The 26523-nt window shown below is 34.5% G+C and overlaps 2 protein-coding genes across 3 annotated transcripts; one reads left to right on the top strand and one right to left on the bottom strand.

The window, feature by feature from the left end:
- The first annotated feature begins 137 nt into the window (after positions 1-137).
- LOC126773314 (uncharacterized) lies at positions 138-17892 on the top strand. 2 transcript variants are annotated; one of them, XM_050494154.1, is made up of 12 exons: positions 138-226; positions 621-701; positions 795-867; positions 948-1049; positions 2560-2931; positions 7724-7915; positions 13509-13899; positions 14237-14307; positions 15212-15337; positions 15735-15813; positions 16737-16911; positions 17404-17892. In XM_050494154.1, the coding sequence occupies exons 2-12, from the start codon at positions 622-624 to the stop codon at positions 17603-17605; spliced, it is 1863 nt and encodes a 620-aa protein (XP_050350111.1). In that variant the 5' UTR covers positions 138-226; position 621; the 3' UTR covers positions 17606-17892. The 2 variants fall into 2 exon arrangements, with proteins under 2 accessions (XP_050350111.1, XP_050350103.1); XM_050494146.1 differs by having other exon boundaries at positions 139-226; positions 15735-15843.
- A 673-nt stretch (positions 17893-18565) lies between these two features.
- On the bottom strand, positions 18566-22950 carry LOC126773513 (protein lifeguard 4-like). Its single transcript, XM_050494466.1, has 5 exons — positions 22743-22950; positions 21880-22043; positions 20333-20438; positions 19575-19726; positions 18566-19262 (listed from the first exon to the last, which is right to left on the bottom strand). The coding sequence occupies exons 1-5, from the start codon at positions 22806-22808 to the stop codon at positions 19010-19012; spliced, it is 741 nt and encodes a 246-aa protein (XP_050350423.1). The 5' UTR covers positions 22809-22950; the 3' UTR covers positions 18566-19009.
- Positions 22951-26523: the final 3573 nt, after the last annotated feature.

Below are 26523 nucleotides of genomic sequence, written 5' to 3'. Positions count from 1 at the left end.
ACAAAGAATTAAAATTTCTTAATTATTTAAAAATAAAAACGAATTAAAAGAATAAAAAAAACATAATTACATCTCCTAAAATGCAAATACAAATACGATGCGTTGGGCGTTCGAATTCAGATTTCAGTACTGCGCGAGCGCTTAAGGAGGAGGAACTTATGCTGATTTTTTGAGCGCCTAGCGATACTACGTGAACTGTCTAGTGCGAATACCTATTGTAGATCATGTGAGTATTTTTCTAGTTTTTGATATATAGAACAATTATTTTGTACAATAGAGCTTATGATGACCGACTCATTTATTTTTTAATTGTTGTAATTTTTTACGGCAGCTGTCTGATTGTTTTATTATCCGACTAAGCTAGAAGGTAGGTTGAGCCTACCGACCAATGGCATTGCCATTAGAGTGCATTGTCGTAAGTATGTATATTTGTATGCGTGTATGTTTGATTAGCACGCTGTGTAGTCTAGACGGCTTGTTACGTTTTAACTTGAGACATGTCGTTAGATTTTTCTTAATTGTGAGTATGACAGGTATTTTTTTTACAGGCATCCTTAAAAAACAAGCCGGTGAATAAAAATACACATATCGTATCGTAACAGTCTTGTTTTTTTTTCTAGTATGGGTCGAAAAGGCACCGTGTACAGATGTGTTAGAAAGAAAAGATATACATCTGCTTTAAGAAAAGCAAATGAAGCAAGGTACAGCTTTCCTCAATAAAATTATACGTAATATGATAATTTTTGCTATTTTGCGGTAATTGGTATACTAAGTAATTCATGGGAATGTTTCAGGAAAATCAAGAACACTGCCATTCATTCATGTTCTGTTACGTTAGATATAGAAAACGTCGATACAGAGGCCACGGTAACAAACCTCGTCTGTTACGTATTAATAGCTTTATACCTAACATAAATAATGTTTTAACGTATTGATAATTATTTTAGATACCAATCGCCGTAGTTCCTTCATCTGACGAACCTTTAATGCAAGCACGTAACGAGATAGATACGACAATGACCGTAGAAAAAGAATCCGAGGATAATATCGTAAGATAGAACCTATTGATTTTTACTGTTACTGCTATTATTATTATTCTTCCCAATTATAAAAAAAATATATATAATCTCAATCAAAAAAAATATTAAAATACTTACCCACTGTTTTAAAAATACAAAAAGCAAAAATAAATAGCTAATACACATCCATATAAGCGTCAATAGTGCTACGATTTACGAGCTGTACCTGACCCATTGCGCTAATGTCACTGTTCCTAGCATAAGCTTTATGTTGAATTGAAGGGTTAAATTAATAATATCTCTAATATTTGTATTGCCTTAAAATTTAATTGCTATTATTCTAAAAAAAATTCTTAATATACACGAGCGAAGAATCGGACGAAAAGCTAGTGTATTATAAAATATATCAACATGAATGCCCAACAACTCAATTACTGAACGCACTCAAATCACAATATGATAAAAAAATACTGAAACACTGAAATTTCTAAATCAATAGTGGTATTTGAGAATTCCTTAACAATTCCTTAATTTTAAGAAAAAAAGTAAAAATTAAATGATATAATAGAAAAGATTATCAAGATTTCTTAGTTACAGCGACAGCAGTGTCGTAAATTCAGAACCCGATAAAGTCGTCGTCGCGCGTAAATACTTAGGTATTTGAAGAAATAATTTTTCTGATAGGCCTCGTAACGTCAATGTGTTTTAATTTATTTTTTCTCAAAGCGTACTTAGGCTTACAATCGTTTTAAATTAGTAAAGAGTGATGTAATAACGTTTATGTTTAAAAGTAGTAACATCAGGAACCACTAGTCCAATTAGAAAATTTTACATAAGTCAGCCCATTTATTGGGGAAAGATATATCCCTATAATTAAGATAAGCTATATAATTTCAAGCGACGATGCGTAGCCAGGGACAATGACCATAAAAGTCAACTATTCAACAAACTGTTGGAATGTATGCGAAGCGAGATCAATGCAAGCAATGCGGGAGTGGCCGGGTAGATCGGGAGCAGGTTAGGTACGACGAGAGGCGAACATTACCGAGTCGATTTGGTAATGCCTGAGCCGGTGGGGTACATAATGCTACACCCCATACGGTTCTGTCGTATTAAAGCGATCTGTTTTTTTTTTAGTTTTAGTACGAAAACATTAGGCCGTAACTAAATTAGATTATTTTAGGGTACTATCACTACTACTATATATTATTAGATATTCTACCGCAAAACAGCAATACTTGATATTGTTGTGTTCCGGTTTGAAGGGTGAGTGAGCCAGTGTAATTACAGGCACAAGGGACATAAATCGCTTATAGTTAATGCGCCACCATCCCAAGGTTGGTGGCGCATTGGCTATAAGCGATGGTTGACATTTCTTACAATGCCAATGTCTAAGGGCGTTTGGTGACCACTTACCATCAGGTGGCCCATATGCTCGTCCACCTTCCTATTCTATAAAAAAAAAACTATTTTAAAACAATACGTTTAAAACTGTAGGTGTTTGCACTCGTATTTTATTATTTTTAGATTTTTTTTTCAGAGTTGCGGAATGGTTCGCAGGAAAGCTCAGCTTTCTCGGGAATCGTCTAAAGCAAGGCGACTAAGACTTTTACGTCGCAATGAGACGGAAGATGAAAATATGAAAAGGTTACAAAAACAACGACTGATTAACAGAAATAACCGGCTGAGGGAATCAAGCGCAGAACGATTTAAGCGTTTGAATGAACAAAAAGAGCGAACTGCTTCCAAAAGAGCACGAAGGAAATACATTTTAAAATCAGCCTCTTATGACGCTAGCGCTAATCGCTCTGCATCAAATGATATTAATATTGATAGGATGAATAACATTCGCAAAAAAATTCAAGTACAGAAATTCGAAACTGAACCTGGCAGATGCTGTAGCAGTAGCAAAGTAAGTATTTCCTAAATTATATAGACAACACCCGTTTTGAAAAAAATTGTGGCTTACGTCTATCTTCAAAACCTTTTTTAATGACTAATTCAAACGACTCTTCAAATGACGCCATTTGGTGCCGAAGAAGTCAAGTTAATCAATGATAGGGACCTTACATCAGGATCAACATATTAGCTGAATTTTTTTTTAAATGTACTACCGCCCAAAAGTGTGAAAAAGCACATATGTTTTCATACAAAACAAAACATCGCCGACAATATGCGGTAAAAATAATTAATAATTTTAAGTTTTACAACCTTTTACGATTTAACGGTTCATACAAAAACAAAAAGAGTGTCGTACCGTATTCATCAAGTTTTAACAAATTTCCCGATTATCACGTAACAAGTGTTTTGTGATTTAATCCGTTCGGTGCTTTCTTTTATGCAATGGTGTGGTGTTATTTTTGCTAGTTTTAACTTTTTTTGGATCCAATTTAATTGCACTTGAGCATTGGCACGCAAAGATTGTGATATTAACATTCTGTGAAACTATACTTTTTCGTCTGAAAATGGCAAACGCAAGCAAATCTCACTTGAACAGTGGAGTTCTATTTGTACTCTACGTGAGAAAGAATGAAGTAAACGTCAAATTCTTAAAGATTCTGCCATATCCAGTGGATTCATTGGTCTGAATTCATTTTCAACAGAACAATGATACTAAGCATTCGTACAAACTATGTTAGAACTTTTTGAACAAGGAAAAAGATGACAAGTTTTTAAAATCATGCAATGGCCATCTCAATCGCATGACCTTTCTCCATTAAACTTATCAGGCATGAACTTTACAGAAGGGTGAAAAATCGATCTCCAACAAGCTCCGCACATTTGTGGCAACTATTAGAGAACGAATGGAACGAGTTAGAGAGAAGATTGTTTTTAGAAATTAATTAATAGAATGCCTAGATATAGTGAGAAGTTAATAAAAGAAAAAGATGGACACTTTAATGAAGTTAAAATTTAAATATTTTTATATATATATATATATATATATATATATATATATATATATATATATATATATATCTTTACTTTTGGTTACTTACGAGAACAGCAAGAAGTAACCAAAAGTAAAGAGCTATTTGTAATTAATAGGAGATAAAAATAATATTATTTATGATTACCGCAAAACAGCAATACTTGATATTGTTGTGTTCCGGTTTGAAGGGTGAGTGAGCCAGTATAATTACAGGCACAAGGGACATAAAATCTTAGTTCCCAAGGCTGGTGGCGCATTGGCTATAAGCGATGGTTGACATTTCTTACAATGCCAATGTCTAAGGGCGTTTGGTGACCACTTACCATCAGGTGGCCCATATGCTCGTCCGCCTTCCTATTCTATAAAAAAAAAATGCGTATAGAAATGTTTCCGAAAACGTACTCTCAGATATATTGAACTCCGTTATTTTAGCAAATCTTTTACTTAATCAAATTCCTGGTGAACAGAGAACATGTCATAGCTACTATAAAATAATTTGTGATGATGACATTGTCATAACATAACTAACTCATAGATTTTTTGAATTCATTGAGTTTAGTGGTTTATCATCACATAAGTTAATATTGATAGTTAATTGCATCATTTTGCTGATCAGAAACTTAAATACAAATGAACTATTAATCAATGGAACGAGAGAGAAAATTCTACAAACATAAGTGGTCTAGAGCTGAATTTTCTGCACCATCAAGCATGACATCCCATATGCTCAATTTGTGTTTATAATTGATGAATTATATACACAAATTGAAATACATACAAATACAATTGAAGCTTATGAAAATTCAGTGGTGCTTGCCTGAATTTGAACCCATCTCAGTTCACAAAACACATACAAAAGTCAAATTTTATCTCTTTTTAATATTAGTATAGATGATAAAATAATAGTAAGATTAGTAGGATTGTAAAGTAACCATATAATTAAGAAAAAATATATTTATTTAGAATAAAAGACGAATAACGTACCTAGAACGCGTGAATCTTAACCGATGATCATAGGTTCAAGCCCGGGCAAGCACCACTGAATCTACATGTGCTTAATTTGTGATTATATTACATCTCGTGCCATACGGTGAAGGAAAACATCGCGAGGAAACCTGTATGTGTCTAATTTCACTAAAATTCTGCCACATGTGTATTCCACCAACCCGCACTGGAGCAGCGTGGTGAAATAAGCTCTAAACCTTCTCCTCAAAAAAAAGGGAGAGAAGACTTTAATTACTGTATTCGAAAACGCTATACTTGATTTGTTATCACTATACAACTCATACAAATGCCTATAATATGTATTTTACTTTCCCATTAAACGGAAATTTATTGTATACTGGCGGCCCTTTTTCATCCACTGTCACCTTTAATCTTTGCTTTAATTGGAAATATATAATATGTATTTCGCTAATTGAGTAGCCGACTTTAATAAAACTGGTTACGCGATAAGAGACAAAATATTTGATTATTGTATCTATGGCTAAAACATTTGTGGGTCTCATAGACAGAGAAACTAATGGACGCAAAGATGATTTCCTTCTCACTTACACAAGAAAGAGAACGAAAATTACGATACAAATGTATTAGACAGAGATACAATTATCAATTTTTTGTCCCTTATAGTGTAACCAGTTTTATCAAGGTCAGCAACTCTAGTTGCGACTTGCTAAACAAACTTTGACAGTTGCTGCGTTCATTGAGTTTATTGTTCGATTTTTGATTATTTTTATCTTACAAAACGATTCAAATTCGTTGAATAGACCGAAAAATCATCCGTATATCTCATTCAAGATTATATAATGGTGCGTTGTCGTGTTTTTTTATGTAAAAGCGATGGTGAGAAGAAAATTGACGGTGTATCTTTTCACGCGTAAGTACGACGGTTTTATTCCTAAATATAATTGCTCAGTGATTATTATTTATGCCATTGCATGGCGGAAGGTTATGTCGTTTTCAAATCCTAAAGATAAAAGGATTTTGTCGAGTTTTTATCATTCATAACCTATAATTTTTCATCATGTAAGTGCTGCCAGCGTCAGCTAAAAAATACCCCGATATTCGATACAAAAAAGTGACTCGACGACAATATAAACAAATAAATACAGAGTCCAATAATTGCCTATTATGCTTCTTTGTCTTTTAATATATTATTTTAATTTATTCTCCCTATTTGTGATCGAAGCATTATATAATATTATTTGTTATTGAAGAATGACACATCTGACGTGATAGAATGAAATACCTGTAAGTACTTAAAAATATAGCTTATCATGAAGTTTATCGTTAGTTTTCCAGACGATCCAGACCTACGCAAAAAATGGATCAAAGCAACTGGAAGAAAAAATTGGACTCCCACAAAATATTCTAAAATATGTAGTAATCATTTCCCAGAAAAAATGCTAATAAAAAAGAAAAACAAAACAGTTTTGCATTCTGATGCGGTACCAAATGCGGTAAGAAATTAATAAAATAAAATATTTAGTTTTTTTTAACATATTTCAAAATTTTATGAATTAGGTGTACCTTACATAAACAAGCTGTTGAAAGCGCTAATGCAAAGTCAGCGTCTGTCATTATTACTATTACAAGAGCCAGAAAAGTCATCGATGTATTCTTCTAATGACAACATTATTTGATATTCTTTTTGAATTCATAATATACATTACGAGTCAAGAGGTTAACATAGAAATGTGGACAGCAGCTGTTCTTTATTAATAATTTACTTGAATAATTTAGACTAGATTTTACATAAAATAATACAACAATGCGTCATTCGTCTTCAATATGATATAAGGATTATTGCTCTGTCTTCTCACTGGATTAGAATCGTTTTCTAATATAAAAATAAACAAAAATTGAACATTAAACACAATAAACACACTAACTGTCAAAGTTTTTTTGCAACTAGAATTGCTGACCTTGAGTAACACGATAAGGGATAAAAATTTGGTAACTGTATCTCTAAAACATTTTTATAACGTAACTTTTGGTTCTCTTTCTTGTGTAAATGAGAAATCGTCATTGGGTTTACCCAATGACGATTTCTCATTAGTTTATTTGTCTACGGATGCAAGTGGCTATGTACTCTGTGGTCTGCTGGTAGGTCTTAATAACGTAAATATCCCTTTTCAATAAAATATTAAAATTTTACTAAACAAATATTTAGTTATTTTAAAAAATAGGTGTAGTGAAATTTTATGTGTTCGCTTATTATCAGAGTTAATTATGGAAGGCGAAGTATTCTAGAACTGTCAAGCATAGGCTACGCAAATGTCTAATGGTAATTCGGTATACCGCACACATTGCAGTCGGGATAATGAATTCGAAGTAACATTCAAAGTAACCACAATAATTAAAGTGACAAATAAACATTACATATCTTATGTTAAAGTTTTCGATATTTTTTATTTCAATTTTTATTACGTTCAGTAATATCTCAAGGTTTAATATAAAATCGAAATGACATTTCATTGTTGTTTAGACATGAAACATACAGCGTTGTGAGTGATGCAGGAATATTAAATTAAACATCACACTTTTGTAACAACGTCGTAAATTGTAAGTTTTCATATCAAACTTTGTCCTATTGTCATTTATAAAATAAATTTTATTAAAATAAATCCTTTTCGTAAGCTTATTTGTCTATGCATATGTCAAAATATGTCAATAACGCAAAGTCCTTGTCATTACTGTTTTTATTTCGATAAACGTTTAAAATAGTGCGATAAAACAATTAATGAATTAAATATGCATTTTTTATAACCAGTTTGCTGCAATGACTGATTTAGAGAGTGACATACAAACCGAAGCAGAGTGCGATCCCTTAGAATGTCGCGCGTGTTTGCAAATAATGAACGCGGATTCTGTTTCATACAATATATTCGAGAGTTGGACGCCGCCTTGGGATGGAATGGAAAATAGTATAGCGGAGGACCTAGCGAAAATAGCAAATCTACAGGTAAACACTTATTAGGAAATGTACACGAGATTTGAACTTTGTTAATCTTTCATTGGTTTTGCACAAAATGAAAGTGCATAATGACAAAATAATTATTAATATAGTTTATTGTGCTTTAGTTGTTTGTCTGTTTTATTATTAGTTGGCTACATGTTTTGCTATAGTATTTTACTAAATTATTTTGTAAATGATCTAACAAGACTGGTGATAGGGTTTTGTCACCTGGTGGTAGGGCTTTGTGCAGGCCCGTCTGGGTGGGTAACACCCAATTATCAGATATTCTGCTGCTAAGCAGCAATACATAGTATTGTTACGTTCCGGTTTGTAGGATGAGTGAGCCAGTGGAACTACAGGCACAATGGACATAACATCTCGGTTCCCAAAGTTGGTTGCGCACTGGCGTTGTAAGGAATGGTTATTATTTCTTACCTGGCCTATGTCTATGGGCGTTGGTTACCACTTACCATCAGGTGGCAAATTTTCTTTTTCTGCCTTCCTATAACATTGTGGCGAGTGCACAATGCGTCTAAACGCAGCACAAACATCACCTGATCAACTACGTCATGGATCAGGTGATGTTGCAGTGGTCTGATGTATGTCGTCACACGTATGGATACGCCCCTTCGGCAATATGGTCGCTTGCGCATCTATTGTCCTCGCAGCGACGTCACACGCTTGACCACACCCCCAGCAAGATGGCCGCATGCATCGCTTTTGTTTTCGCCTAGGAGGAGGTCCCAAAAGTGGCAAGCACGCGTGGTGGTCATCGTGAGAGGGGAATGCCTATATAAGCGCTGTTGTTGTTGTTTATTTTGAATAAATTAATTATTTCAACTATTTTTACTGTGCGCTCTAATGTAAACATTGTTGACTTGTCACAATAAATAATTCTTAAAGTCTGCCGGAGTTTTTAATTGGTGGTTAAGTTGCGATCCTCCTCACTGGTGACCCCGACGTTTGAAGAACGAAGAAGAAGAAGACCTTTCAAGATGTCAATGCCGGACGCTCCATTATCACGTGACGCCACAGCTGTTACCGCCCTTCCGGCCACTGGAGAAACGATGCGAGTTGGAGTGAGAGTACCTGTATTCAACCCAGATGATCCAGAATTATGGTTCGCACAGCTCGAAGGTCAATTCACCCTGTCCGGCATCCGAGAAGACTCCACGAAGTTCTATTACGTACTAGCGCAACTGGAACCACAGCACACGGCGGAAATAAGGGACCTGGTCGTAGCTCCACCTTCCACCGGCAGGTACGACAAATTAAAAGCCGAATTAATACGGAGGCTGTCAGCTTCACAAGAGCGTAAAATAAAACAACTGCTAATGCACGAGGAACTCGGTGATAGAAAGCCCACACAATTTTTACGGCATCTACAACACCTAGCTGGGCCAACTGTTCCAACCGATTTTATCCGTACCATCTGGTCAAGTCGACTCCCAACGCATTTGCAGACGTGTATAGCAGCGCAGCATACGAAGATGAGCCTTGAAGACATGGCAGAGCTTGCCGACCGTATCAACGAAATCGTTCCAGCAACATTGCAAGTGTCCGAGCAAGTAGCCGTGCCAGTAGCCGGTCGAGTAGCCGGGCAAGTAGCCAGTGCATCTAGTTCCACTCTAGGAGTACCAAGTACTAGTTTCGAAAGCCTGAATCAGACCGTAGCTGAGCTGAGCAAGCAGATGGAGATACTTAGCATGCAACTTAACCGAAGACAGCCGCGATCCCGCTCACGATTCGCCATAGACAGATCGCGACGACATTCCCGCGCACGTTCCCGCTCACAAACAAATAACTACCCGTACTGTTGGTACCATCATAGATTCGGCGAGCGCGCGCGCAAATGTATTCAACCGTGTAGCTACAAGAAGATGGGAAACTCTCAAGGCAGCCAGTAGTGGCGGTAGACGACTGCCTTACAATTTCGGGCCGCCTGTTCATTACGGATCGCAAGACCAAAGTGCAATATTTAGTTGATACCGGTTCAGACCTCTGTGTCTTTCCAAGATCCGCTGTTCGGGAACCTAGAAACAAAATGGGATACGAATTGTTCGCTGCAAATGGGACTATCATTTACACATATGGCTTCCTCCCCTTAACGCTGGATCTAGGACTTAGGCGCGCTTTCACGTGGCGTTTCGTCGTAGCAGACGTCTCAAAGCCCATCATCGGCGTCGACTTTTTAAGTTTCTACAACCTGCTAGTCGACTGTCGCAACCAGCGCCTCGTTGACGGTGTTACCACACTTGCTGTTGCACTCCCGAAACAACGTTCTACGGAAACAATTTCCTCAGTCCGTACGACTTTAGAGGATACATCTTATCATCGCCTGCTTAGAGAATTCCCAGAAATCACTCGTCCTGCTGGAAAGCCGCACATCACCAAACACTCTACGGTGCACCATATCCGTACCACCGATGGACCACCGGTATCTAGCCGCCCGCGACGGTTAGACCCGGAAAGACTAAAAATTGCTAAGCAAGAGTTCGATGAGATGTTACAGAGTGGCACAGCAAGAAGATCTGACAGCCCATGGTCATCACCGCTACATTTAACTAAGAAGAAAAACGACGGGTGGCGACCGTGCGGCGATTACAGAGCCCTAAACGCCCGTACAATTCCCGATAAGTACCCTATCAGGCACTTGCATGATTTTACGTGCCAGTTGACAGGCAGTACGGTCTTTTCAACCATAGACCTGGTTAAAGCTTATCATCAGATACCAGTATACGAAGACGACATTCCGAAAACCGCTATCGCCACTCCTTTCGGGCTTTACGAATTCCCGTTCATGACGTTCGGTCTTCGTAACGCCGCACAGACCTTTCAAAGATTCATGGACGAGGTACTGCGGGGCTTAGATTTTTGTTATGGGTACCTGGATGACATTCTAGTCTTCAGCAGCAGCAGTACCCTTCATCAAGAGCATCTCAAGTTGTTGTTCCAAAGACTAGCAGAATATGGAGTTCTAATAAATACCAACAAATGTACTTTCGGCAAAACGCAAGTCCAGTTCCTGGGCCACAACGTGTCAGCAGCAGGAATACAGCCGTTAGAATCGAAGGTTGAAGCCATTCAGAACTTCCCGGTACCCAAGACGCTAAAAGAATTACGAAGATTTTTAGGTATGATCAATTTTTATCGCCGTTTTATACCTAATGCTGCAAAAGTTCAGGCACCGCTCAACCAACTCCTCGTTGGGCCTAAAACAAAGGGATCGCAGCCTATTAACATGACGCCTGCCCTATTAGAGTCTTTCGAACTGTCTAAAAAGCAACTTTCAGAAGCTACGCTTTTGGTCCACCCAGATCCTCAAGCAGAACTGTCCATACAGACGGACGCTTCAGATACAGCAATAGGTGCTGTGCTGCAACAGTTCAAGAACAATGAATGGCAACCCTTAGCATTCTTTTCGAGGAAGCTAAGTCCATCACAGAAAAAGTACAGCCCATATGACCGAGAGTTATTGGCAGTGTATGACGCAATTAAACATTTCAGATTTATGGTGGAAGCTCGGACATTTTGTATCATCACGGACCATAAACCACTTACGTTTGTCTTTGCTAATCACCGAGAGAACAGTTCGCCACGCCAGTTTCGCTACTTGGACTTTATAAGCCAATTCACCACAGACTTCAGATATGTAGCTGGTAAAGACAATATTGTTGCAGATGCCCTTTCGCGTATCGAGGCAGTTTCTATACCCTTAGATTACCACTCCCTGGTCAAAGCACAAGAGGCGGACAGCGAGCTACAGGACCTGCTGAAAAATGGGTCTGCACTTAGGTTGAAGAAAATACGATTAGAGTCAGAGCCAGCTCTTCTGGTATACTGCGATGTCTCTCAAAGTAATCCTCGACCATTCATCACACCTTCATATCGCAAGCAGGTATTCGATTCGCTCCACAATTTAAGCCATCCAGGAGCCAAGCCTACGGTCAAGTTAGTTACAGAGCGCTACATTTGGCCTGGTATCCGCAAAGACTGTCGACAATGGGTAAAGGAGTGTCAACAATGTCAGCAAAGCAAAGTGACCAGACACACTCAAGCTCCGCTACAAGCCTTCGAAAGCCCTTCCGCACGTTTTCGACACATCCACTTGGATTTGATAGGTCCTTTACCTTTATGTTTAGGTTACAGGTACTGCCTAACCATCGTGGACCGCTACACAAGGTGGCCAGAAGTCTACCCACTACAAGACATCACCGCCGAAAGCTGCATTGCTGCCCTTTCCAGTGGTTGGATATCACGGTTCGGGTGCCCCGAACACATCACCACTGACCGTGGTCGGCAGTTTGAGTCGGGCGCTTTCAAAGAACTGGTCAAGCTCATCGGTGCCAACCATCATACCACAACGGCATATCATCCGACAGCTAATGGTATGGTAGAAAGACTACACCGTCAATTAAAAGCCGCAATTGCCTGTCATTCTACTCCGAACTGGGTAGAAGTGTTACCTTGGGTATTACTAGGTATACGCAGCGCATTCAAGGATGACATTAAAGCTTCAACGGCCGAACTTGTCTACGGGGAACCACTGCGGTTACCTGGACAGTTCTTCTCATCAGCACCCCCAACCATCGAGGACATCACCGAATTCATTGGTAGAATCCGAACACATGTCAATAAATTAAGGCCACAACCATCATCTTGGCACACAAGTTCTAATCAAACTTTTTACATACCAAAAGACCTTATGCTTACCTCGCACGTATTTATCCGGCAGGGTCCCCATCGGAAACCCCTTCAAGCACCTTATTCAGGTCCATACAGGGTGCTGCGACGCGAGGAGAAAACCTTTGACATCGACGTACAAGGCAAAACGCAGCGAATCAGCATAGACAGACTGAAACCAGCTTACATACTCGCTGAGGACCAGACAGACCAGAATATCAAAGTTCAGGAGAAGTCTGATGCCATCCCTGCCAGTAAAACCAGGAGTGGTAGAGTGGTCAGATTCCCAAACTACTATCGCCCGTAGTCACGGTCTCGGCGGGGGAGTAGTGTGGCGAGTGCACAATGCGTCTAAACGCAGCACAAACATCACCTGATCAACTACGTCATGGATCAGGTGATGTTGCAGTGGTCTGATGTATGTCGTCACACGTATGGATACGCCCCTTCGGCAATATGGTCGCATGCGCATCTATTGTCCTCGCAGCGACGTCACACGCTTGACCACACCCCCAGCAAGATGGCCGCATGCATCGCTTTTGTTTTCGCCTAGGAGGAGGTCCCAAAAGTGGCAAGCACGCGTGGTGGTCATCGTGAGAGGGGAATGCCTATATAAGCGCTGTTGTTGTTGTTTATTTTGAATAAATTAATTATTTCAACTATTTTTACTGTGCGCTCTAATGTAAACATTGTTGACTTGTCACAATAAATAATTCTTAAAGTCTGCCGGAGTTTTTAATTGGTGGTTAAGTTGCGATCCTCCTCAACATAAAAAAAAAGAACAAATCCATCTATTCCTCAAAATAATTGTTTAGGTTTTTATTGTTAGCAAAATATTTTTTAATTAAAATATATCAATCACATTATGAAATGATTTTACAATATTTTATTCGTTTCTCATTTTTCTTCAACACAGATATCAGAAACGGACAGACATTCCAAAGTAATATGTGAGACGTGCTGTCAACTATTGCTAAATGCGTGCAATTTTGCAGCAATTGTTAAGAGGAATGATCAAATACTTAGTGAAAGATATACAGATGATACAACAGAGCAGAAGCCATTTAATGAAAAGGTCTGGCCTAAGCCCATACAAGTTGACAAATCATTAGCTAGTTCTATGTACGACAATCCTATGAATGTTGAAATTAAGCAAGAAGTCCTATCTGATGAAGAAAATGAATATCCTGTTATAAACGGCACATATGAAACCTCTAGAGAAGAAATACCAAACATGGACATTATTAAAATTGAACCTGAAGAAATGATTCAGCAGCAACCTCTGCAAATAAAAGTCACAGTGAATGGTAAGCATTTTAATATAAACTAGTCATGTTCTTGAAAAAATAATCTATTAATGATATGTCTTAATTTTTTGAAAAAGATTATTAGCATTACGGTAACTCACCGATCTGAAAAAAAATAATCGTATTTCTGAAATAATTGTATAAATAAACTAATAATCATTTAAAATTACATTATTGAAGATTAATTTACTTAAATATTTTAAATAAAGCAATATGTTACTGATCCCTGAAGCCAAGTATACATAATATACTTGGCTTGTCTATTCACAAATGAGATTATTGTAATCAAAATATGAATCTTGTATTGTAAATGTTTGACAACATATAACTTTTGCAGGAAGTATCCCGTTAGAAGAATTAAATACTAAGGAATCACATTTAACTAATGGAAATAGTGATAATGGGGATGTAAGTTTAATTTCTATACTATTATGTATTATTAGACATTAAAGAAATAGATGTTTTACAGAGTATTTAAGAGTAAATTGGTACATATACTTCTGGTACTCCAAACTTTATAAATCACCCGTACCAACTGACTTATTAATAGACTATTAAATAATGTTGACTTGCTCAATTATTAAATACTCACTTTATATGTCTGATTGGTCTAGTGACTAGATATAAGGTCGCAGACCCCAAAGTCACTAAAATAAAAAGTGATTGGGTTTTTCTGTCGAAAATTCTCAGTAGCAGCCTAAAGTCTGGAAGTTGGAAGGGTGTACTCTCCCATGCCTCGAAAAGCACGTAAAGCCGTTGGCCCTGCGCCTGAATTCCTTCCGGTTGGATTGCCGTCCTTTCAAATAGAATAGAGAGTGCACATAATATCTCCTGCATAGTTGGCTAATCTCTATTGAGATTGGCTTCCGTCGCCGAAATCGGTCCACCGGAAAAGATTATTAATCTATTAATGTTGTCTCAGGCATAAAAAGTTATATAATTATAGGCATTGTAAGAAATGCTAGCCATCACTTACATCACCAATGCGCTACCAACCTTGGGAACTAAGATATTATGTCCCTTGTGCCTGTTATTACACAGGCTCACCCTTCAAACCGGAACACAACAATACCAAGTACTGCTGTTTTACGGTAGAATATCTGATGAGTGGGTGGTACCTACCCAGATGCGCTCGCACAAAGCTCTACCACCAGTGAATTTGAATACATACTTAATAATACACGGTTGTAAAACTTTAAAATCTGTTATAATTCATTTGAAACTTGTGTTTACTACATACAATAATATATTTATTAATCTATAAGCCGTTTGGTTAAAATTAGTTAAATATAGTTTTTATTTTTAATTTTAGCATTTGATCTCCGAAGTCAAGGAGGAGCCGTTGAGCGAAGAAGATGACGTAGATCCAGTACATTCAGATCTGTCACTTGAATGTATGCTTTGTATGAAAGCATTTAATAGTGTTACTGGATTGAAGGTATTACAACTGCTATTGTTTTTTTAATTTATAAGAGTAACATTGTTAAAATTTATCGGAGAGGTTTTTTGGATAAAAATTAAAAAAGCTGAGTATATATTTGGTCATACTGAATCGTCATAAGCTGGCCTGTTATATAAAGCTGAAGATTTTGTTTATATCATATAGTTCAAGTTGGGTTAGTAATTTTGTGTGTCTCATGAGTGTGGAGAAGTAACTTTTTGTGTGGTTGTGTGAAGTATTCTATAATTATATACATTGTAAATGTAAATGTTTGAATCGAGGCTGTTATGCCTGGATGTTAAATGTACAAAGATAATCCTCAAGCTTTGTTGCTTAAAATTATATTAGCAATTTTTATATAATAAAAAATTTTAATAAATTTATTTTATTTCAGGCACATGTAATCGCACAGCATTCCTACAAGTCAGTCAAGCGAAAGAGTCAGAACAGCTTGTCACCGGAAAAGAAAAAATGTAAATATATCTGTGCTATATGTAGACGAAGTAAGTGTTGTAGTGCATGGTAGACTTATAGAGATTTTTTATGGTTTCAAAAGCCAATCTGAAACAGCTATTGCATTTTATTTATTTAAACAAGTATATATTTATATTGCATATGTATATTGGTAGGGCTTAGTGCAAGTCTTACTCTTAAGTAAGGTACCATGTTCTGTTGCCAACTTGAATTAGGGGTTTGTGTTTGTGTGTGAACTTTTTCTTTTTTATAAAATAAGTATGTAGGCGGGTCAATAGATGATCTGATGGTTAGTGGTCACCACCGCCCATAGACATTGAAGCTGTAAGAAATACTAACCATTTCTTACAATGCCAATGCTCCATCAACCTTCCTAAGTAAGATGCTGTGTGCTTTGTGTCTGTAGTACGCTGACTCACTTACCCTGCAAACTAAATTACAACAATACTAAATATTGTTGTGTTACAATTTGGTCCCAATTGTGTCAGTTTAATTACAGGCACGACAGACATATACATTTGAAGTCATTGCTGTCCATTCCATTGCTATAATATAAATATTGTGATAATTATAGTCAAAAAAACATTTCTATTCAATTTTTATGTTTTATAAATCTATTTAATTTATTTCTGTATTTATACTATGAGATCCGAATAACAGTAATCTGACTAAAATTAATATTTACTCATTAAATAATTATAAACGATAGATCTTTGATCAGAAGTAATTAAACAGTAGTTTTTCTTTTATTTGCTAATTACTTTTCAAATTCCAGCTTATAACATGAGGTTTTATTATCATTTATTTTCTCATTTGGATAACAAAATGGAAGCATGTTTAATTTGCATGCATGCAAGTTAAAATATGAGTATTTTTTCAGTGGTAACAATTTATTGTATATAGTAAAGCTCTATTGTTTCAGGTTTTACAACATCGACAGACTTAATGGTACACGAGACATGCCATAATAAAAGTGTGTGCTATGGCTGTAATGAGAATTTCGACACATTTGATGAGTTGACGACACACAGACGGACGTGCAAAGCAATATCAAACAAAGAAATAACAAAGCTCAAAACCCTTGATGATGTTTTAAGGTGAAACTTTAAAAAATACAATTTTGGCTTTTATGTGTTATACATATCCTTAAAAATATATTTTTTTTTATTATCGTTTTAGTTAATATAAAACTTATAACCATTTTTTAAAAATTAATATACATATATGTATTATCTGGTGGTCAGTGGACTTGGTGGTACTTATTAATTGCTAAAAAACCATTTTAATCACATATCTTTGTTTTATATTTTATCTACCTAATTGAAATGTACTAAAGCAGCAAATAAAACATTCTTTGTTTTGTTTTGTCTGTTTTTTACCAAACATTGCTTATTGTGTTTCATAATTATTATTTTTTGCTTTTTATCTATTGCCGACAGCCACTGTTCCTTCCATCTATCCGTACAGCCTTTATCCGAACTATCATATTATTACTAATTTACAAGACATAAATTATTGTTTGTTCGTAAGAAGCTTGAAACTAAAGTATTTTTTAATGATTTTTGTATTCAAATTTATTTATTTTCCAGACCCCAGATGAAAGAGGAAATAAATGAACTGAAATGTGAATTTTGTCATGAAAAATTCTCAGACGTATACTATATGAATATTCATCAAGAAATACATCATTCGAATAGTGAAGAAAATGAGGCTGATGATAAAAATAGCATGGAAGTCGATTTTGAAAAAGTTTTTACTTCAAGTAAGAAAAAAGAGTTGAACAATGAATAAAAAGTAATCACTAATGTACTGTCACATTGTGTTAAATTTATTCAATTTAAAATGTTCAAACATTGACTTGAATTAGTTAATGTCTAATAATGTATTTTTTTTTGTCATTAATAAATTGTCAGGAGTTATTGTACTTCAATGATTAATATTCTTTTGATTAAAATTTAAATAAAAATTAGACCTCAAGACTCTTTGACTGTTTTAATGATAATTAAAAAGTTGTAACATGAATATAAATAGTTTAAATAGATTAAGCTTTCATGAACATTTGTAAAGTAAAGCATCCCATTTTATCATTTCATTGTGTAAATATTTTAACTTTGGTAATGTATTTAATGTAATTGTAGTAATTACAGTTGTTTCGCAACTTATTCATTGTTTTATTTTGGTTCTTTCATATTTCCTGAAACACTAATTGATCCTAATTATCTCAAATATTAAATTATTCCGTTTGTGTGAGAAGTGTAATAAAGACAATTTTACTTTCCCTAGTAATGTGATCGCTTTTAACTATCTCGTTTGTTTAGTGGCTGTACCACTGGGGGATGGCCCAGTGGTAAGAACGCGACTCTTAACCGATGATCGTGGGTTCAAACCCGGGCAAGCACTGACCACTGAATTTTCATGTGCTTAATTTGTGATTATATTTCATCTCGTGCATGACGGTGAAGGAAAATATCGTGAGGATTGCATGTGTCTAATTTCACTGAAATTCTGCCACATGTGCATTGCAGCAGTGTGGTGGAATAAGCTCTAAACCTTCTCTTCAAAAAGGGAGAGGAGGCCTTACTTAGCCCAGCAGTGGGACATTTGGTTGTAAAATATGTGATGGGTGGGTAGTTCTTATCGAGACTGGCTTGCATAAGTCCTACCCCAAATTATTCATTTCTGTAGTCATTATTGACTCGTATTCAAATTTAAAAATAGGTAACACTTACTTTAAAAAAAAAGAAACTCAAATGAAACAATTAAATAAAATTTATTACACATTATTTACAGTCAAGTTTGTTTCAAATAAACATTTTAATATGTCATATAAAAGAACCCTTTGATATTGTTATATTTATTTTCACAGATATACTTTTTGGTTAGTTTAAAAATAGAATAAGAGGACACGTAAATAATACTGTGAATCAAGGTTACACACACGTCAAGTGCAAAAAAATAAAGTTAAAATCTTGTAAAAAAAAGATTAAGTACCTATACATTTATTTACTTGAATTATATAAAAAATCGGGAATGTTTTCGAAAAAGGAAAAATATAATTTAAAAATAAATCCGTTATATACCTGTGTCTTGTATATATGTTATATTATGTTGTGTAAAAGCAAAAGAATCTAATAAAGAAATAAGGCACCGAACTGAAATTTTTAGTGCTGGCAACACTTCTAAAGATGAATGTTACTAATTCCTGTTAATTTCGTTCAGGATTCGCAGAATGTACAGGAACAAGTTCAATATATCCATATACAGGTTGATGGTAGCCAAAATATATTCCTCTGGGGACAGAGTGGTCATCATCTGTTGTGTGTCGAAGATTAAGAATAGACTGAAGAATATGGCTCCGGTGAAGGATAAGGCGATTTCAAATGCTGAGCTTTGTAAGAATATTTGAATGAAGCCTCCAATGATCAAAACGCTAAGACCAGCCACCAGTCTGAAACCACAAAATATTTATTATATACAGAGAAACTCATGACTATATTCGTGAACAATACATCTAATGATAATAGTAGCTAGCTAGGTTTCAATATTAATTTAGTAAGTAAGTGATCTTGTAAACTCGATTATTTACATTTATTTAACTTAATGAGTTAACTTTAACTTTAACTTATATTGTGAAACTGCCTGGGAACAAACATGCAGGCACATTAAAATAACATTGATACAAATTAAAGATACAGTCAAAAGACATAGTCAACACGTCTGTGGACATAAAAATATATATAAAAAATAATATTAAACTTACCCATATCCAATAAAAGAGAAGTCTCGTTTAGTGTTGAGCGTGTACAGGGTTAGAGCGAACACTACGGCGAAAGTGAGGCCTAAGGCTTGAAGGACCACAAATGTATTGTAGTAGGAGACCACCACACCAATTGTGTATGCTTGTACTGCGGTCTGGAATAATAGAAATGAACAGATAACTCCACCTCAAATCCAACTCTCAATCTTTGGACGGGGACGTTATCTGGTCGTAAAGTAAAGACGACGTAGTCGCGTGCTTTTGGAAATACAAATATCCAGTAGTGGACACTTACATCTTGGCGGGTGGGCAAATGGGCCAACCTGATGGTACGTTGGTACCACTGCCCGTATACATTGCTGTAAGAAATATTAACCATTCCTTACATCGGCAATGCGCCAACTTTGGTAACTAAGATGTTATGGCAGTTGTGCCTGTAGTTACACTGGCTCACTCACCCTTCCATCGGAAGACAACAATACTTAAAATTGTGTTTGGCGATAGAATATCTGATGAGTGAGTGGTCCCACTCAGACGAGCTAGCACAAATCTTTTTGAGGTTAATATATTTTGTTTAAAAATTTGAAGAGAATATATAAGAATTTGTTTCAGAACATGTTCAGAACATTTCTTTCTATTATAATAATTAACTAAGAAAAAAATAATCAGTTCACAAAGAGAGGATTACTGAACTGTTTTGTCTTTGCTTATTAAAATATAGTTTTTTTTTTTTTTATAATTTACTAATTATGAATACTTACGAAAGCTGCCAGTAGATATAAGTTGACAGGATAATCTCTCCTTTTGGCGATTAGAGCGAACAATGTAACCATGCTCAGAATAAATGCAATAAACACCATCCATTCGCTGAAATCATTTAGATGATTATAAATAATTCTACTAAATAACAAAGTTTTTTAAGTAAATACAGTGCGACTGGTCTCAATCTGAACACAAAGAGTGAGAGAGAAGAGAAGAAAATAAGAGATGACACATCACTGAATGTGCACTCTCATATTTGAGAAAGTTTAATATCAAATCTGATTAAAACCTACGGGGTTGATTGCAGAATAAAAAAAAAGTAAATACAGTGAACAGTTTTAAATCATGGATATTATGGGGGCAGTGGATGATTTATTTTAAAGAATTTAATTGAAAAGTAAAAATGTTATATAATTAGATAGAGCGGAATAGTTGTACCATTTATTTTCCATGTCACATACATTTTTTTTCCAATTTTCCTTTATAACAGCATTTTACAATATATAATTTTGTAATATCAATTATTACTTGGAATTTTTATCACAAACATTTATATTTCTTTCGTAACTCGTAAGTGTTTGTAATATGTTGTACATAAAATACTTGAATGAGAGATTCATGTGCAATATGAATAACAATTCAGCATTTTTTCATTTGTTAATCAAATATATGTATAAATCATATCAATCAATCAATCATTTTGATCACATGACATTGTGCAAACAAGAGAACGGACATTGTTCAAATGTGACACAAGTCACAACACCACTAATCTGATGATAATTATGGATGCAATCCAATTTGTTTTTTTTTTATTAAGTTTTTTTTTGTAATGCTTTCAATAAAGAAAAAGAAAGACAAACAAATTATAATCTATGTAGTAAATAACTATTTGAAAACAATAAAATATAAATGAGTATTGTATATAAAAATAATGATTATATTCTATTATTAGTTTATTTAAAATGAACTAATCTGTGTCTATTGTTTATAAGGAAAAAACATAAAATTGATTGTAAAGCCTAATGTATTATTTTGTAATGTGAGCCACATGGTATTTCCATTAGTTACATCTCAAAAAACAACAAACCTATTTCCAACTTAAGAAATCTCTTTATAATAAGAAGGGAAAAAATTGTAAAAATCTTTCTTGTGTGCTTACTTTCGATAAGCAACTCATATATAAAGTAAATGTTTTAAGAATCAATTGTTTTGACTGGGTGCATTCATTTAGTCACTAAGCCAAATTGTTAATTTTCTTAAGTTGCTCATGAGCCTGTTTTCCACATGTATGTAACACACACAAACAAACAAAAATCCTAACGAGCAATGTATGACAAACCATATTTTTATTGAAAGAGATAACACCTACCATTTGATCAATATCATTATTAAGTCCAAATTTGAATAAAAATAATTTATACCTATTATTTTAAGATGAAATCTATAAACTTCTCACTGTAGTAGTAGTAGTAATTTATTTGGTTTCATGTAGAATAATAAAATTAAAATATATTTTTTTTGTAATAATCGAAAAACTGGTTACTTTTGATGTATGAAAATTTGAACAGGTTTCACAAGTAGAAATACTGCAGCAATTGCCACGGTCGCCAACAATTGTATTGTGAGTAGACCGTACACCTTGCGCACAAATCCCAACCGAATATCCTTATCAGCGTTCATCACGTTGTTACGGTATGCAAAGTCATCCTAAAAATATAAGCAACAGTAATTTTATACATATGCTTTATGAATGTATGTACAAAAATGGAAATTTATACTCTATTATTATTATTAACTATTTCGGTTTTTCCACTGTAAAAGACTAAATGGCCCCATGATCATAAAAATCATGTCATGACGGTTAATTAAAATTCTTATATTTTACATCATTTTCACAGATACCAAAAACAATGTTTCTGAGGAACCAGTGCACTTTTCTGGTCAAAGATTGAGCCTAACGTTTCAAAAAGGTAGCACATGCATATCTTTGTTTCACTATGTTTGATTTTTCATATTGTCTATTTAAATAATAATCTATCTTATCAGTGATAATAAATTTAAGCTCTGTTTATATTCATGTAGTTAAAAGATTTCCTTATAAATTATAACTTTCTAAATATATTTCAATAAAATATACACGTTATATATAATAGATTATTCATAATATAGATTAATTTCTTTTACGTAGGGTTTTTTCCTCGAACCATTTCGTCAGTTGAAAATAAAAGCGTCACATATATACAAATGTATAAACTCTTTTTTTTTAAAGTTATTTATGGATTACTTGCTATCGAGATTTTGAATAAATGTACATTGAGAGAAGATAAACAATTTACAATACTGTAATGTAAATGAAGGCCATGACAAATTGCACCATGTACGTGTGATTGATAAATATTACATTACCTCTATGTTGTCTTTTCCGCCCAACTCACAGTCCTCTTGAGCATACATTAGGGGTATGCTAGCCATTTTGATCACAATAACTCCTTACTAATGCAACTACGATATTAACTTTCCTGGCGTAAAGAAAATATTTAGATCGTTCACTTCACACGAAACTCTGATAAGTAGTGAAAGTGACGTAAACAATTGTTTTAGAATGTCAAAACTGTCAGATCGTCATATGATAAATTTACTTTGAGTATTGCCAGATAAAAAAAATATGATATAGGTTCTATTATAAAAAAGTAGTCAATCGATTAGATTAGTAGCTATGCCAATACAATCTCATCAAGTTACTAAACTAAAAAGCAAAAAGTACTCAAACTAATCGTAAAGTAAGGTGACGCTGAAAGTTTGTATTACAGTTTAATTTCAAAATAGGCTATTGAAAAAGTAACAGAATTAATAATATTTCCAAACGGTGCTGCCGTACTTTGAGAAGGTAGAAATATGAAGTCTAACTTTGGCTTTTCGATGTAAAATAAGACAAGCAGTGATATAAATTTAGTTTTTTGGAATAAGGCGTCAACGAGCTTTAAGTAGGAAACTCAATAAATTACTTATGCTTTGATTTACGTAATTTTTGAAGAAGGAAATATGTATAGTCTATGCCAATTGAAGAAGGAGTAAAAATGAACAAATATTGACTATCCATATTGCATGCGATTTGCTAATAGATCTCCTGTATGATCCTTTTAACTAATTATATAAACAAACTTTATTATTACTTTAAAATATTTAAGATCTCGAAGAATGATATCGCGACAATTCAATGTCAAAGTTGTTTTCCTTTATTTACTCTTCTTGGAATAGGCTGTAGTTATTTTTATTTAAAAAAGCATATAAGGGTATGGAGTGACTGATTATATTATCAGCAAATTGGTTTGCCATTTATATAAATTCTGTCTCCGAGCATATCCAGTGTCTTCTCACTCACGCCTTCGATGTTTGTGAACTGTTGTGAGTTCCACATTTTCCTGTTTAATTACTTTGTACAATTGACTTGCAGTCCTGTACTTCTATATATATATATAGTAGTCTATTTCAATCGAAGAAGAAGTTAAGATGAACAAATCCTACATTTACGTATTCCATGTAATTTTATATCTTATTCATATCTACTGGTGGTATGGCTTTGTGCAAGCTCGTCTGGGTAGGTACCACCCACTCATCAGATATTCTACCGCAAAACAGCAATACTTGATATTGTTGTGTTCCGGTTTGAAGGGTGAGTGAGCCAGTGTAATTACAGGCGCAAGGGACATAAAATCTTAGTTCCCAAGGTTGGTGGCGCATTGGCTATAAGCGATGGTTGACATTTCTTAGAATGCCAATGTCTAAGGGCGTTTGGTGACCACTTACCATCAGGTGGCCCATATGCTCGTCCACCTTCCTATTCTATAAAAAAAAAAAATATATCTCCAACGCGTAAAAGAAAAACCTATTTTCATTTACCATTTATGATGAATTACTTCAATTACTGATCGTTTGTAATTTAATGTAAGAGTTAAAAAAAATATTGTTTGCTTTTTCAATAAATTATTTATAATTAATAATACTATCCCTTTTTATCGAACTAATAATGAACTAACTGCCAACGTGATGTTGGCATTTAGTTCACATAGTTATTACGTACGTATACGTTATTAAGTTTCAAATTTTGTATATGTTATTCGGTTTAGTAATTCTGTTGTTAAAATATTTTCTATGTATTTGATCTTCTATATATTTACTTTACTTACTTATAATATATATTTGAATATAGCGATTACATATTTATTTACAGTCAATTGTGAAAAAATATACTAACATTAATTGAGAAATAAAAATACGAGAAATAAGATATATTTGAACGAAACGATAGAACAATTGCGATCTTTAATTTGTAAACAGTAATAGGGCTTGTGAACATTTTCCATAATGATCCCATTAAATAAATATAAAAATGGTATTAAGTTAATAAAATTGAATTTATTATTATAAATTCCTAATTATGATTTGCGATACTGTATTTTTGTACATAAGCTGCCTATGTTCCTCAGTCACATATCGATTCTATGAAGGTATTGGGCGTTGCCACGAAAAGTAAATTTGCACTTACCACTTTATTGACAGCGTGCCCTGATTCAATAGTGGTGGCTTTTACTTTATTTACTTTAGTAAAATGTGGGGCGAGTGTCCGAGAATATTCCTATCTGTAATATATTATTGACTTTTGGCTTAAATATGATACGAAAATAGATAAGTGTTTTTATTTTTAAATGTTATTTTAAATTAACAATTTTTATAATTAAATACTAGGTGCTCTTAATTTATTGTATCACTTCTATTTAAATTAGCCTGCAACATTGATAAATACATAACGAAAGTATATTATACATTATGTAAACAAATGATGTTAATGATAATGATGTTAACAGAAAATGGAATTTCTTACCAGCTCACGTGCTCCCGTCCTCTTACAACTCGGGTTTCTTCAAACGAGGCGTGAAGAGGCGAGCCGGCAAGGCGAAGGCGGTTAGTGCAGAACATTCTTTCCGAGTGTACTGGCCGTCGTCGTATTTCGGACTCTATTACCACTCACCATCAGGTGGAGTAGAGTCATTTGCCCTCCCGGCAAATATATAAAAAAAAAAAAATTTTTCTTCTACTTTATTTCCAATCAGTGCAAATAAAATACTACAGATAAGAAATAATAGATAATATTTGCTGTAAAGAGACGATAATTATGTATTGGTATATATAAATTTATTCATGTATAGTAAGCTATTTAACAAGACACGTTACGTCGATCGATTGATGGCCGGACATTATTTTTACTGGCAATAAAAGTTTACCGTCATCGGGAGCTGAGGAAAGGTCGACGGTTAATTACATTTTTTATAGTGACTACCTTCCAATGCATTAGCAGTTAAGGGTTGGCACAGATAAAATGAATTAGATTAAATCAAAGTATAGGCATTAAATGACATTATTGGACTTTTGATTTTTTTTTTAAGAAATTACTAACATTCCTATTTACTGCTCTAATAAGGCGCAAGCTTGAGTTAGGAGTGTTAAGAGTGTGGGCGACAATAGCCCCCCGTAAAAGCGCCTGCGATTCTTACATTGTTACTTCAAATTTAAAGATTTTAATAAGTAAATTTAATAAATTGCTGGTTAAGTTAATTACACATAGAATAATGTATTAGGACTTCATTATTTATTCCTCTATGTGTATATAATAAAAAAAGATAAAACAAAATAAAACTAAACAGAAACCATATACATGTTGTAGTAAATTCTAAAGACCGCCGTCTAAGATATTTTTTGTGACCATTTAACCAGGAGGGTACAATGTTGCTGGAGCTGTTAACGCTTTAAGCTACTAGGATTAGTTTTTGAGCGTAGTAAGCGATAGCTCTTGGTTCACTATAAGTGCAGACTAGTTTCTTGGTAAGATTTAGAAGCCAGTTTAACCAATAAGCCTGGATTAACAATTTTATTCATTGTTGTTTCGCTCATGTGTATATGTCAATGTATACAAAACACGAGGTTTTTATTACGCTGCATAATATAAAATTTTGGCGTCGGTTGTTAATTTTAAAAAATTGTAAAAGAACGCTTTTGTGCAAAAGGTTATACAAATAGTGAATTTATGGATAGCACACCTTTGGAGATAGCGATCGTCTCCTAAGTATTTTGTATTGAAAATTTGTAAACAAAACATAATTTAAAAAAACTTGCTGAGTTTATTTCGCCG

The sequence above is a fragment of the Nymphalis io genome, chromosome 2 (genome assembly GCF_905147045.1).
Source record: "Nymphalis io chromosome 2, ilAglIoxx1.1, whole genome shotgun sequence".
In the NCBI taxonomy this organism is placed as follows: domain Eukaryota; kingdom Metazoa; phylum Arthropoda; class Insecta; order Lepidoptera; family Nymphalidae; genus Nymphalis; species Nymphalis io.
This window is presented reverse-complemented; position numbering and strand designations above follow the sequence as displayed.

Coding starts and splice junctions, on each gene's coding strand:
- LOC126773314 (XM_050494146.1), top strand. CDS start 622: ATGGGTCGAAAAGGCACCGTGTACAGATGTGTTAGAAAGAAAAGATAT. Junction 14,308..15,211: donor GAAATAGTGATAATGGGGAT/GTAAGTTTAATT, acceptor TTTTAATTTTAG/CATTTGATCTCCGAAGTCAA. Junction 16,912..17,403: donor ACCCTTGATGATGTTTTAAG/GTGAAACTTTAA, acceptor TTTATTTTCCAG/ACCCCAGATGAAAGAGGAAA.
- LOC126773513 (XM_050494466.1), bottom strand. CDS start 22,808: ATGGCTAGCATACCCCTAATGTATGCTCAAGAGGACTGTGAGTTGGGC. Junction 22,044..22,742: donor GCGGAAAAGACAACATAGAG/GTAATGTAATAT, acceptor TTATATTTTTAG/GATGACTTTGCATACCGTAA. Junction 20,439..21,879: donor CAAATTTTCATACATCAAAA/GTAACCAGTTTT, acceptor AAATGATTTCAG/CGAATGGATGGTGTTTATTG.